The sequence below is a fragment of the Simochromis diagramma genome, unplaced genomic scaffold (genome assembly GCF_900408965.1).
Source record: "Simochromis diagramma unplaced genomic scaffold, fSimDia1.1 OVJJ01000150.1, whole genome shotgun sequence".
In the NCBI taxonomy this organism is placed as follows: domain Eukaryota; kingdom Metazoa; phylum Chordata; class Actinopteri; order Cichliformes; family Cichlidae; genus Simochromis; species Simochromis diagramma.
In genome coordinates, this window is record NW_024387083.1 from 806,635 (window position 1) to 819,695 (window position 13,061).

The 13,061-nt window shown below is 41.8% G+C and overlaps 1 protein-coding gene across 13 annotated transcripts in view; it reads right to left on the bottom strand.

The window, feature by feature from the left end:
- The window catches only part of LOC120742600 (RNA binding protein fox-1 homolog 2-like), a 52,524-nt gene that overhangs the window by 7,065 nt on the left and 32,398 nt on the right, over positions 1-13,061 (bottom strand). For 7 of the 13 annotated variants that reach the window (XM_040046012.1, XM_040046011.1, XM_040046013.1 and 4 more), the window contains 4 exons: positions 6,653-6,740; positions 5,540-5,596; positions 5,077-5,224; positions 3,916-3,958 (listed from right to left, as the gene is read on the bottom strand). In XM_040046012.1, the coding sequence (XP_039901946.1) occupies positions 3,916-3,958; positions 5,077-5,224; positions 5,540-5,596; positions 6,653-6,740 (336 nt within the window). Of the gene's footprint in view, positions 1-2,369; positions 3,478-3,915; positions 3,959-5,076; positions 5,225-5,539; positions 5,597-6,652; positions 6,741-13,061 lie in introns of those variants that run through there. The other 6 variants (XM_040046016.1, XM_040046017.1, XM_040046020.1 and 3 more) reach the window with 6 other exon arrangements.

A 13,061-nucleotide genomic window follows, 5' to 3' on the forward strand; every position in this document is an offset into this window, starting at 1 on the left:
AGTAATGAACAGATACATCAAGAGGACTCCTACAGCTCTAAGGACACTAACGGATGCTAGTGTTGCATTTCCAGTGGTGATGGAGAGTATTTGCTTATGACAAAAACAATATTTGTTATTAGAAGTGTTTCTTTTGCATGGATTTAGAACAAAGACAACAGAGAGAAAGACTGAAAAAAAGAAGGAAACAAAAAGGTCACACACACTGACACACCCACACAAGCCTAGACTGACACTAAAATCATCTCCTTGCACTGAGACTGCATGCATGACCCAAAATTACAATCCAGACCTCCTTAAAAAAAGAAAACCAAATAAAAAGAAACAAAACAATCCCACTGCATTTGGACCTGATCAGAATGGAGAATATCCAAGCACAACAGAAACATCCCAGCATTCTCAGCGATGGCTACGAGACACGGACCAGAGGGAGGCAGGTGGGGTACAAAATGTTTATTAGTGGGAGAGAGCAAGGCTTTCTGGGTAAGTGGAGGGAAAGAAGGAGCAGTAAAACAGCACGCCGGCATGCAGCAGCTGATCAGCACATGCTTCAATAATCATCCTGGGGGTGTGCAGTTAATTCAGGAAGAGACCATGTTCTCCATTTCAGCTTGAGCCCCCTCTGGGCAGAAGGCTTTCAGGGCACTGACTAACGTTCACGGGACACTGCTGTAAAATCACAGCCTCAGATTTAGAAACAAAAAGTTTACAACACAAGGAACTTCGAGTTTATGATAATCTGATAATAATAATATGGTGGCATCCAATTGGAAATATAGTTTGTGTTTTAGTTTTTGGAAAACGCAGTACAGTCAAAGGTTTAGATATACTTGTAAAAGACATCTATGGTATATTAAAGCAGTATTGGGGACAATTATTTCTGCAGCCAAGTTTAAATAAACCGGATTATGTGAAAGCATATATTAAAACAACATTTCTGAAACAAAGTAGCACTAGAGTATCTGCATTCACCGCCTTATGGAAAAGGTGCAAAATACAATGATTTGTAAATCATTTACGGCTTATTTTCGATACAAAACATGAAATACTGAAACTGGGGAATGTTGCACCATGCTGCATCACCTTGTCCTGTAAAAAAACTGTTTTGTGTCTGGACTGCAGGGAGGTCAGTTTAGCACCAGAGGGGTGTACTATGAACCATAATTAGTGGCTTAGTGGGCCACGTCGAGCTCCGAGTATGCTTTCAACTACATTTTGCACCATATACTGAGTAATTACTCGACAGATGTTGTACTTACTAAGCCACTAATCTACCTCGTTAGCTGTGAGATATTCCTTTAGTTGGTTTTCTAGCGTTACACAATTTTTCCAATCACTTGTTGTACCTGCTCCAAAACAAAACAGAAAGGTTTCTTGCCTAAAATTCAAAACTACAAACTTTTCAAACTACATTTCTGTTTCCTTTTAAATCATTTACAAATCATTGCACTCTTATTTGCATTTTAGGTCAAACTTTCTTTAAAAAAAAAACGAGTGATGACAGGTCAAAAAACAGAAGCACAGGACAACCAGATGTCTGCTTGGTGGTGATGTGGAGGGGGAAATCTCAGCAAACCACTTCCTGCTGAGTTATGATCTGAATCACTAGATTCAGCATGATTTTCACTGAGTAAATTAGAGGCCTCAGTAGATTAAAATAAACAATAAATAAAAAGGGACATTGCTACCATATGAGCATGCTCAGTGCACGCCTCATCCCTTACCTCTGGTTTCAAAATAGCACGAGTCAGTCTCATGAGGTTAACCTGTACTGTACAGTCATGTGAAAAGCAGCGTTGTTTACTGGACTCTATGCAGTGCTGTGAAATGTTCAGTGTTATGCTTCCATTAAAGCCTGGATTATAAGCCGCTGGCCGAGTAGTTATACCTGTTATGTTTCTGGGCGCACGTGTAGTTGGTGTGTTGCGATGTAAATTAGTTATGGGGCGACCGTGGCTGAGGGGGTTGGGAAGCGTATCTGTAACCGGAAGGTCGCCGGTTCGATCCCCGGGCTCTCTGTCCTGGTCGTTGTGTCCTTGGGCAAGACACTTTACCCTACCGCCTACTGGTGTTGGCCAGAGGGGCCGATGGCGCGATATGGCAGCCTCGCTTCTGTCAGTCTGCCCCAGGGCAGCTGTGGCTACAACCGTAGCTTGCCTCCACCAGTGTGTGAATGTGAGAGTGAAGGAATAGTGGCATTGTAAAGCGCTTTGGGTGCCTTGAAAAGCGCTATATAAATCCAATCCATTATAAATTATCCATGGATGAGTCTGCACAGGCCCTCACGCCAATCATGTGATGATATTCAAAGTTTGGGTCTATGCATTTGTGAAATAGTGTTACATCCCAGTTAGATTGCTTTGTATTTGTGTGTGGATTGAGACGTGCTTGTGAGTCCTCAACAGTTAAACACAAATCACTCATTTGTGCACGTTTGTAAACCTTTTGAGGCAACTTTGTCTCCATATAGATTTTTGGCCATAATCCACAGCACCACGTTTTGTGAATTGGGTTTCTTTGCACCGTGGAGTCACAGAGTCACTCATCACTCAGCAGGAAAAGGAGCAAATCAGCAGAATGGCTGAAAAAAAAGAGAAGTATGAGCAAAATGCCTGCAAATCTAGATGAATAAAAGCAACGTTGTGAAGAAAAACAGGCCAAAATTCCTCCACGACGATGTGAGAGCCTGATCTCAGTAAACAGCCGAGGGAAACAGAAAACGATCCAGTTATTGCTAAAGTTGGCGGATTTCTTCAGAGGACTGCACCGAGTGAAAACTTCTCTTTTCTACATGACTGTAGGCCACTGATACTTACTAAAAATACAGTCAGCTTTTGTAGCTTATTTTTGACCAGTCTGAGTTTTCCTTGTATCTACTGAGGGATCTAAAAAAGAACGTTAAAAAAAAAACCCTCACTTGTTTTTCAAGTGACATAAAAAGTCGATTTCCTGCCGTCTCAAATAAAGAGCAGCTGTAGAAATAATTAAGGAGCCCAAACTGCAGTGATATAAGTGTGTCTGACAAGTGAATGCAAACATTTGACCAGAACTTTTACAACTGTATGCATACTGCCATCTTTTCCAACACGAGAACAAAATAAGAGCAGGTGTCATTTTCCACCAAAACTAGCCAACCAGACAAAAGAGACCAGGTTCTCTTTTGAGCAGGAAGAAAAGCACTCCATACAATTTAGTACTTTTAGTTAAAAAACAAAACAAAAACAAAGCTCTTTCCCACAACTGGAAAAGCAAGAACAAAAAAGAAAAATCAGTGAGTTAGTAAAAGAATAAAGCAAAATTCAAAGCAGCGGTAATTTTTAAAACAACTAAAAGACAACATGTTCCAGATCAGATCAGAAGATGATTCATAAGATCAGAGGAGGTAGTACAGTAAAACAATGCACACTCAGGGTTTGGTGTTGAGTTGACCCTACCTGAGGCAATCTGGGACTAAGGACTGAGTCCTGAAACACTAGTCTATAGAGAGAACAGAAACAACCGTTGTCAACCTGGATGCACACACGCACGCACACACTCATTCACTGACGCACGCTGCCGCATCCGCCTACAGAGCAGCCTTTGTAGTGGTGTTGTGGATCCCATCACATGATGTCATTTATTCAGTTTTATTTCATTTTTAAATGAACACAGCTGGTGCTCAGTTGTGTGATAACCAGCACGTTTGTCGACGAAAAACAACGCTCATGCACAAAAGACAAAGGACCTTGTGCAGGTATGTGGCATGTCGTGCTTCTAAAGAGTTCTCACCATTCACCATTATGGAGGCAGCTCTGTGCAGCGCATGACCGGACACACATGCAGAATCACCCCAAGAAGGAAAAAAAAAAAAGAGCAGGAGAAAGCCGTGAGGGGAGGGACAGAGATGGTGTGTCGGTTGGAGGTGAATTTACTTACATATAAGTCTGCGGCTCCGTAAAACCCATCCTGATACACCACGCTGAGAGGAGGAGGAGGAGGAGAACATGGGAGGGGGAGAGAGAGAGAGGGGGACAGAGCGGAAGAAGAGCAGGAAGTGGAGGGTGCAGTGCGAACAGAGTGGTGCACGGTCCCAGAAACCCAGGGTGGATGGAGGTCACAACACAGCAAAATAGAGAAAAAGAGGGACCAGGTAGAGAGAGGGAGAAAAAGGAAGAAAGAGGGAGAGAGAGAGAGAGAGAAAAGTAGTTATTTCACACCCATGCAGCATGCAGAGGAAATACAAGTTCCATTTAAGCTCCACAACTGCATCTCAAAAACATTAAACAATACACTCGTGGGGCTAATACATAAAGGTTATTGAACTGAAATGAGACCATAAACGGCTATTGCTCCCCAGCGAGTAGAAAATCTGGCCAATAAAGGCCATTTTGAATAGATCGTTTTATGAGGAACGATGTCTGGGAGGTGTAGTTTTCAGTGGAGCACGTATGGAGAAGGTATTTCCTGCATCCCTCACCCACCCCACGCACAATTTCATCTCGTTTCGCTTTATTTAAATGTCATGTACAGACAAGCCACCGGTCAATTTGGCTTTGAACTGAATACGTTCGCAGTCGCAACCCCCATTAGCCAATCATCGCAGCACAGCAACAACATGCACAGTGCACACACACCGAGGGAACAAAAAACGCAAAAACAAATCATGGTAAACATGAATAATCTAAAGCAAATCTGTGCGCAAGGTGACTGCTGCTGTATAATGTCTGCATGTGGTCCGTGTGTGTTTATGCAAATCTGCTGACGGTAGGATCTATGTGTTTATTCAAATGAGGCTTCAATGGTGCAATCCCATCAGTGTGTCACACTCCACTGAATAGCTTGTAAACGGACTGACAATGTGCCAGTTGGACTGCTGAAGAGAGTGAAGTGTGAATAATGTTTGAGCATGAGGAGTGAATGAGCACAGCTGTGTTAAGCAGAGACCTGGTCAAACAGAATTTGGAAAATGACTCATGAGGTGATGCTCGGCGGATTTACCGAAGCACTAAACAAAACAGATCCTGGTTTCTTTTTCTATATCCAGAATGAGCTTCAACAGCAACAGCTCTTGTTTATAAAGAGGCAGGTTATCCTCACCCAGGATAGGCAGGGATGGCAGGCTGCGGCACAGCGGCCCGCACAGCACTGTAGACGGGCCGGCCTCGGCCCCGGAGGTGGGCACCGCGAAATGCTGCTGCCGCTGTTGTGGCTGCTGCTGCTGCTGTAGGGTAGGGAAACCCTGGAACTGTAGGCGAGGAAGCAGATAAAGAGGACAGGAGAGGATTAAAGGAGGAAAGATGACAACCCAGGTAGGAAATGGGATGACAGTATATAAAACAAAGTGACACTCGGAATAAATTGAAAGAAAGGCAGAGGAACATTCCAACTATAACACAGAGGACTGTATCAATAAAACTGTCAGTGAGGAAGAATGCTGGGTGAGCAGTGCATTAATACAGATTAACAATCACAGTGTGACTAAAATGTAAAGTGGGGCTGTCACTCTACAGCCAGACAGACCATTTTTAGTGTGGCTTGAAGAGACAGAGATGGGCCTTACCTGCGTAGATCTCTGGTCCATACATAGCTCCCACCACAGGACTCAACTTCCACCCTGCTAATAGTCACACAGAGAAGGGAAAGAGCAAATGATAAACAGGAGCCGTCTTTAAAGTGTTAATGCCTGTCGCATGCATAGTGCTACCCCTCAGCGTCCTTGTAGAAGCACTTACGGTATGATAACAGTACCCCATCTGTTTTTACAGCAAAAATGGTTTATCCAGTATATTACATATGGTGTACTGTGGATATGTTCTGATATTCCCTTTTACTGCTGTCATCAGTTGCTTGCTATAAAGATCAGTTGCTGGTAAATCTACGAGAAGAAGCTGCTATTCAAACCTCCTGTTTGCAACGGCAACCAATCAAAACATAAAGAATACAATTCTTGTGTTATTCGTTTTTTTGGATGAATTGACCGACTGCACCAGGACCGATTATAAAATACATTTTGATTATTAAAGTTTCTTTTGTGAACTGTGAATGACGCAGAGCTCAGAGTGTTTTCACACCTGCAGTTTGTTTAGTTTGATCTGAATCAGTTAATGAGTTTGTAGCTTTTCCCTTTAGTTTGGTTTCTTTTACAAAAAATGCATCATTACAAACCACGTTCAGTCAGATTATCAGGTGTGTCTGAGGCAGGAGAAACAAAAGTAAACGTGGGGAATATGGATTCATTTTACAGCTTGTTGCTAGCTCGCAATGACCGTTTATACACTCTATGCATTGATGGTAGCTGCTGCATCCCAGAATGCAAAGCATACCTCGCTATCACTCAAACTTGCAGGTTGCTGGTTCAGCTCGCTTTCACACTGTAAACAAACCATACAGACCACCACCTCTGATGTGTCTCGGTGCAGTTGTTTTGGTCTACACCCGAGTGCCAATTTGTTTGCATCTGCTCAAACGACCCCGCAACAAGTAAGAAAACTGTGCCAGAGTCCGATTCAAATGGACTAAAAACCAGAATAAGAATAAGAAGAATAAGAACGCAGAGCTGGAAATGAACTTAATGGACTGCGAAGCTATAAACTATTCTCCGCATGTACCTATGATGTTTGTATTTTTAGACAGGCTTGGGTTCATTGTTTGTGCACATCACAGTGTGTGTTACCATAGGGTAGTGTGCTGAGAGCTTCTCCATTAGGATAAGGGCTGACCATCTTCTTGTTAGTCATCACTCTGGCGGTGGCGTTATTCACCTGGGGGATGGAGGAGCCAACAGTCAGAGGCACAGACACAACAGCTCAGCAGAGGAAAAGTAGCACATAGTCTGAAATGTAAATCTCAAGGCCAGGGCTGATATGCGTGGTGTTTTGTACAGTAGATTGAAAAAGCCTGCTGCTGTGTTGAGTTATTATAATAGTCTCTGCTCATCATGTGGCTGACTTTGTTATTAAAAAGGAAATAGCGGTGTCATTTGGGATTATGGTTAAGCAATTTAGTTGTGCCAACATTGTAGCTTATCTTCTTCCCCCAATCAGCCTTTCCTAGTCTGCCACATTTCTTTATTATAATAATTATCATCAAAATGCACCCTTGAAGGTCAAACAATATTTTCTTCTGCTGGCACCACATGTTAAATATTGTGCACATTATAGAGAAATCTGCCTCTGCAGAATAATGAAACACAACATCACAGGCTGGAAAATAAAAGTGAGTGCTGCTGCATTTCATCAGCGACGAGGCTGCTGACTCTTGTTTATGTAGCACGTGTGTGTCTGTGTGTATAACTGGATGGAGATTGTTAGGGGACTTTTTAGTCATCATGCAATAAAAAGCAGGTTGCCCAGTAGAGATTTAGTGATTCGCTATGAACAGATACAAGGAGTGCCACTGGTGACACTGGTTGTATTGTTGATGTGCGCATAAACAGGGGTGGGGATACAGCAAAGGAAACTGAGCTGTACTTAATTTTTGGCAAGTACTGTGGCTTTTTCTTCTTCTTCTTCTTTTTTTTTTTTAAAGGGGCGTGCGTGTTCTGTGCATGCTCGCTGACATTTCAGACTAATGCTCCGGCCTTTCAATCCAAGACGGCTGATAATCTCCTCTCTGAGCTTCAAAGGCTTCTACTCCGGTCCCTTGATCTATCCTCATCTTCCTTTGATGGGCTTTAAGAGAGGGAGATTGTAGCTCCCTGTAATAACCCATACTGTCCAAGTGTGCTGTTGAAGTTGCACATTTGACTGTGTGGCAAGCTAAAGATTAATGACCTTTTGCCCAGCGAAGAGCCTCTGCTTGTGTGTGTGAGAGAGAGAGAGCGAGAGAGCTTGAGGAATGAGAGTGCTTGTGTGCGCATGCACGCTTCACTCCAATTTATAAGACCATTAAGGCTGCCTTTCGCATCGCCCCTCTCAGTGAGTCATGTTCTTTATCTGCAGAGCTTCATTCAAATGGAAATGAGGTTTACCTCATTTTTCCCTCATTGCAAATGACAAGGTCAGTGGCAAATGATTCAATTAGCCGGGCCCGGCTACCTCTCTCACACAACTGTGTGCTGGTGTCTGAGTGGAAACATTCTGAAATCTCAGTTTAGTCAATGAATCAAATTTATGCAAACGTTGTGTTACAAGAGGGAAAATTTCCCAGAGGCTTTAAGCTTGAAGGTAACACTACACTTAAGGCCATTATATAGCGAGCGCACTGCAAAAAAAAAGCGACACAAAACTTTTTACTATATGTATATTCAGTATCAGTGTGCTTTTTGACCTACAGTGCACTTTTTGCCAAATACAGTGATCTGATTGGTCACTGTTAGAAAAATGCTTCAAATTCATCCAGTGAAATCACGCAGTCGGTGTGAACGTTTCAATTATGAATAGACGAGTCTAAAAGATATCTAGCACAATATATTTGGATGGATATGCTGTGTGCAAAGGCCTTTACCCTGTAGCAACGGAACATTTAAGCTACTCTAATAATCTATTTGTTTACTGAGGTTTTGCAAGAAATGTGACCTCTAACCATGTGACGTTAACTTGTCTGCCATTTTGGACGTGTGACAATCACGTTGGCAGTGTAGGATCAGGCCAATAAGGCCTAGAGTTAGATCCACAACCGTCTCACAGCCACAACTCACAGGAGACAAATGAGCATTTCCCAGTTCAAAAAGTTTTGAACACCTTTTGAAACGTGTTTGTTGCTGCATGAAGGCAAAAACTTTGCCATTTCCGATTAGCACTTTTTCAAGTTTAACTACCACGTAGCTGGTGGTTAGCCAGCATTTGCAGACAACCATGAAAACCCGCCGAGAAATGCATCAATCTCTTAGCAACCAAAGCAATCACAAGGTGTTTGCATCTGAAACATAAAGGAAGCACAGCCAAATCAGTCGGGGAATACAAATACTGGTTGTATCACATCCAATAGGGCAGACAAATCTTCGTTTTTCCATTATGTGCATGACATTGCATGAGAAATCTAAATATATAGCTATTTTGTGTGTGTGTTTGTGTGGTTTGTGTCATGCGCAATTAATGAAACTGGGTAAACGATCGGCAGAAACACATGCAAATCAGCAGAGACCAATACGGAAGGCAAATCTTAAGTGTTAATGATTAATCAAACATTCATCCTTTCTCAGCCCACTTTTGCCCTCCCAGTCGGACCCGGACAGTAAAACCAGACAAAAACAAAGTCACATTTCCATATGAAACCAAACTTGTGGGGTTTACGTACCTAAAAAGAAAATAGTTTTAAAAATAAAATTCAAAAGAGAGGGGGAGAAAGAGTGGGGTAAAAAACATTTGTTCGACAAAATTAATAATCATATAACACAGAAATTACACGCAGCCAAATACGGGCGCATCACATGACCAAGAGTGAGTAACAAACTAAAAAAAAAGAAAAGAATGAACAAAATTTAAAAAAAAAAAAAAAAAAAAACATTTTAAAAAAGGAAAATTTCAGCCAATCAGCAAGCGTCGGATGCAGCATAGAGACCAATCAAAACAATCGCAGCACTCCCACACCAAACACGTACGAGACAAGGATGGAGGTTAAGAGTACGGGATGCAAAAGTGAGAAGTAAAGAGACAGAGCCAGTCCATGTACGAAATAAACAGGAGAACGAAAAGATGGAGTGAAGAAAAACGAGAACAAGGGAGAAATTTTTACATGAGCAACACACACACAGAAAAAAAACAAACTAAAAACAATTACTCTTTAAAATAAAACATATATATATATATATACCAAGGTGCATCATTCAAAAAAAGCAATCAGTTTTGGTGACCATTCTCCTGAAAAATCTCACTGTATGTGGTGGGTTGAGAAACAGAGCACCAAAGGATGGAGGGAGGAGAGAGAGAGAGAGAGAGAGAGAGAGAGAGGAGAGAGAGAGAGAGAGAGAGAGAGAGAGAGAGAGAGAGAGAGAGAGAGAGAGAGAGAGAGAGAGAGAGAGAGAGAGAGAGAGAGAGAGAGAGAGAGAGAGAGAGAGAGTAGAGAGAGCAATCCTCATTCCCAAAAAAGGAGAGAAATAAAATAAACACGAGACACTATGCCAGGCATTAAAACTGTGTGTCACAAACTGAAAGACCAGTACACTACAACTACTACTACAACTACTAACACACAGACAGTCCACTACAAGAAAACCAAACCAAAGGAACAAAAAAGAAAAGTAAAAGAAAAGGCAGCATAATAGAGACCCAAAAAACAGCAAGGTAAACCCCATATCGGTTTAGAGATGCATATGGTTACACAAAACTCGCTGATTCAGTAAGTGATAACAAGCTGGGGGCTGCATCAGCTTTTCATTCACTCAAACTTGTTGTTGTTAGTTTATTGAAGGCAGTCACTTTAAAATGAGTTGCACCAAATAAACTACTTCTTATTTAGGTTTCATTTAAAATCTAAACAGAATAAAACACTACATTCACAGCTAAACACTCCCAGGCATTGCTGTTGTGTAACAGAACCAACCAAAAAAGTGAAACCAAGTGCATCTTTCCAGTGGCCAGCAGGGGGCGATGCCTCCGGTCAGAATTTAATATGAGGAAATTAAGCTTACTTAATTATTAAGAAATAATTCACTTATGGCCCTATTTGGCCTTAATGTATTTAGGCATAGTCACGGTTACCTGCTGGTTCAAACTGAGCATCACAATGAGGTAGAAATGTGATATAAGTGTCTTCAAATGTGACATGCTTGTTAGTGCCAGGCAGGCTGAGGAATTCACAAAAACTGCTGATCTACTGGGATTTTACAACCCAAGCATCTCTAGGGTTTATACAGAATGGTGTGGAATGTCCTCAGTTTTTCAGTCTGATCCAGTTGCTGCTGTGGCATCATCTGATATATAGTTTAACTGCAAAAACCCCTTCCAGCTACCTCGTGTGTGAAGTGTTTACAAGAAAAACAACATACTGCAAACTTTAAAAGGTATATCACAAACATCTGTGAAGTTCCTGTTGAAAAAGGCTAACAGGTCTTAATTGGATAGTAACAAGTTTTAATGGTGCAACCCATTTTATTCAACTGCTGGACTGGAAATAAGAAACTTTCCAGCCAAACTTGTATGAAAAACTGGTGCAACTGTGTCTGGATGGTTCCTAATGGTTTTACTTGTACATCAATTGAAGAAAACATCCCAATATATATATATGTTTATTGTTCCAATTGTTTTTTTAACGTCAAGGCAAAGCCAGTGTGCTAGCCTCGGTATGTACATTTGTGAAATCTTTGCCTTGGCAGTAAACACAGAAAGGGCTCTCCTGGCATAGCGACTGTCTGCAGTATGATATGCCAAGATCCTGCCTCGCCACATGTTCAGCATTAGGCCTCGGCCTGTGTGAGCGGCAAATCATTTTTCAAAACACCGCGTCCAATTGGCAAATATCTGATAAATGTGCTCTCCCCGAAAATCAGACAGACCGGTGAAATTAAAAAAAAGAAATTAAAGAAAAAGAAACAAAAACTTGAAAACCAGGGTAGCCTTAAATTGCCCTGCAAGTTCTGCATTCAGTCAAAGCGATCGTAGGCAGCACAGGGAGCAAAGCTTTGTTTCATTTCTGCTGATTTCTTTTTTATTAATCAAGAAATGGATGCTATATGCATTGAGTCCAATGGAGAATTAATAAGATGGGATTGTAGATAGCCGTGTCATTGCAATAAAAGAGGAGGGTGATTACATTCGGTCATTCCCAGTGAGGTGTTAATGACGTGGTGGAGGAGGGAGCGAGGGGGTGGGGGACGGCCATGTGGAGGAAATATTACTGCTAAAAAAGATCAGGTCTGTTGGAAGATGCTGTGTCAGTCTGTTTGTGTGAGTGTGTGTGTGTGTGTGTGTGTGTGTGTGTGAGAGTGTGTGTGTGTGTTTGTGATATTGCAGTGTGCACTGAAAAATGACAATACCAATAAGGCCTCACACTGCATGGGCCTATCGCATTAAAAGCATCGGTATAGAGAAATGTAAAGATTAATAGTGTTAATGTAACAATAGATAAATACCCATTTGAAGGGTGGGTGGGAAAGGGGATCAATTTTAGTGATAGATGTTTGTACACAACTTACCGTTACCGTAGAAACAGCGAGTGGTTACCGTGGAGACTGACAACAACACACAGAAGTCGTCAGGGAAACAGAAAAAATATAATAAATAAAGGAACAAATAATCCCAGGAACAAAAGAAACCTAAATGCCCCTCCCCGCCCTCCCCACCAACCACCACCTGTTTTTGCCCCAAACCTGATAGCAGCATAGTTAGAGCTCAGAGCAGAGTACGAGAGAAAGAGGAAGAGAAAGGAGAGAGGATGCTAGCTCTCGATGCTCTCACCATTGTAACAACAAACACGTGGCAGCAAGGTGTTCGGCGCTCTAGAGAACATGGTCCAGAAGAATGGAGGTAACTGGGGAGGGGGACCTTAGCCACAAAATAACTAAGGAGCAAATGGAACACCTCCAAGGAAAAGAAAAGAAGACACCAAATAACACCACCCTCCATCGTTAGAGCAGAATAGCAAAAGTCAGTTTATTGCTGCCTGGGTCTATTTCCAGTCAAAAGGGCAAGCAGGGACATTTTTGGATAGAAATGGACTGATTCTTGTGTAGCAAAGTTACGCCACAGAAGGAAGAAATGTGTGTTTGGACACTGAGTGACTATAATTTCCACTTTTATCCAGTCACCACAAAAGAGCACACTGAAGGCCAGTCAAACAAGAAAAACTAGATGGATGATAAAATAAAATAAAATAAAATAAGGCAAAAAAAACAAAGAAAACCGACCAAACATCTTTTCGTCTATTCCAAACTAATCAATACGAAATGACAGAAAGACAAACGTGACTGGCGAAAAGAGAATGAAGGGATATTGAAGAGAAAGAACAGAGCAGACACACAGCGACAGATCAAGGGTTGAAAAGGGCAAAGTGCAAACTCTCTTTCCCCGTTTCTTTCAAGCACTTTCTTCGTAAACACACACGGACACGCTCACATTTCATTCATTAATCTTGGCCGTGGTGACTCATGCAGTAACAGAAAGCTTAAATAACAGATCAAATACTGTGTGTGTGTGTGTGTGTGT